The following is a 1,451-nucleotide window of genomic DNA, read 5'->3' as shown; positions in this document are numbered from 1 at the left end:
TGAAAGAACGAAAAGAAGAGCAGAAATGGCATATCTTATAGAACATTATCCACAAAATATATTTCAATTCCATAAAATAGGTATAAAATTTCAAACCATCAAGAAGAACAAAACGAGATAGTTGTTGAACCTGATGTACACTTTCAACAAGATAGGAAAGAATACCTTGTTTTTTCAATAATCATTTCAGTGAAATACATAATATTTTAAATCAATGATTAGAAAATGAACTATCAGAACATTAGTTTATTATTCATGATATCCTTAAAAGTAATTTAAAACAAATTGCAGAAAAGGAAGAACCACATGGACTTTTAAGAACTTTTGCTATTTGTTTAATTCCATTTTATGAAGTGTATCATGGATGTAGTTGTTGGTGTAATATTTTAGCAACAAAATTATCTTCAAAAACATCAGAAGATGATAACAGAATACGTCAGTTGACATTTCATGTATATAAACCAAAAGAATTAATTGAAAAATATGGAAATGAAATAAAATCAGGTAAAATATGTGGTATTTATATTGAAAATAATTTTAATGGGAATAGTGGTTATATTACAGATTGTTATACTAGTTTGTATCAAATCATAGAATTAAAATTTTATGAATTAATGTCTTCATATAAAAGTTTATGTTATAAATTCAAAACATTAATTGATATATTGAATGAAGCTGAGTGAGAGATTCAACCAACATTAAATGAATGGAAAAGATTAGAATTTTGTTTTGTTATTAATAGAGTGAATTATTATCTTACAAGACAAGAAGAACTTTTAAGTGATAAATCATTTGAAGAACTTAAATTAATGATAATTCTTAGGAAAATGCTTAATCAATTTGTAATTAAATACAAACACTTGTATTTAACAAATACAGAAACTATTCTTGGAATTACATTAACTTAACATAAAATATACTTCATTATTTATTGATTCAAATGTTAGTGAATTTTATAAAAAGATTATAAAAAGATTAAATACAGAAGCACAGATTCTTACAAATAAATATTCATAGATTGAATTCACAATAGAAAGGATTAAAGAAATAGCAGAGAGTTTAAAACATGATAACAATCAAGATTTATTAGATAAATTGAAAATAGAAATAAGTGAATTAAAAAATAAACTAAAAAAGTTATGTGGAGATGCAGTAATTGAAGTTGGTAAAGTTATAGTACAGAAAGTAGAAGATGTATCAGATGTTGCTGTTTCAATTTTTGATATTTATTCATTAATACAACAATTTAAAATAAAAGATATATTAGATTATATATTAACACAAAATAAAATAACAAACAACTCACAACAAGGAGGTAATGATAATCATCCAACAAATAATACAAATAAACAAAATAATTCATCTAAAATATCTTTATATAATAATAATACACCACTTAGAAGAGTAATAAAAACTATAAACATTACTCAAGAATAATTAGATAAACTCCA

General features: G+C 22.9%; 2 protein-coding genes across 2 annotated transcripts in view, besides 2 other annotated features; both read left to right on the top strand.

Moving 5' to 3' along the window:
* Window positions 1-683, top strand: part of EDI_186070 (uncharacterized protein) — a gene marked incomplete at both ends in the record, with an annotated part of 1,182 nt that extends 499 nt beyond the window's left edge. Inside the window, 3 exons of the mRNA XM_001736967.1 lie at window positions 7-80; window positions 104-168; window positions 246-683. Of these exons, the coding sequence (XP_001737019.1) occupies window positions 7-80; window positions 104-168; window positions 246-683 (577 nt within the window). The remainder of the gene's footprint in view (window positions 1-6; window positions 81-103; window positions 169-245) is intronic.
* A 126-nt stretch (window positions 684-809) lies between these two features.
* On the top strand, window positions 810-1,437 carry EDI_186060 (uncharacterized protein; the record flags this gene model as incomplete). Its single annotated transcript, XM_001736966.1, has 2 exons — window positions 810-862; window positions 1,038-1,437. The coding sequence occupies 2 exons, from the start codon at window positions 810-812 to the stop codon at window positions 1,435-1,437; spliced, it is 453 nt and encodes a 150-aa protein (XP_001737018.1).
* Window positions 1,215-1,294: a sequence feature (AT_rich).
* Window positions 1,335-1,390: a sequence feature (AT_rich).
* Window positions 1,438-1,451: the final 14 nt, after the last annotated feature.

The sequence above is a fragment of the Entamoeba dispar genome, genomic scaffold (genome assembly GCF_000209125.1).
Source record: "Entamoeba dispar SAW760 scf_1105229460199 genomic scaffold, whole genome shotgun sequence".
Lineage (NCBI taxonomy): Eukaryota > Evosea > Mastigamoebida > Endamoebidae > Entamoeba > Entamoeba dispar.
This window is presented reverse-complemented; position numbering and strand designations above follow the sequence as displayed.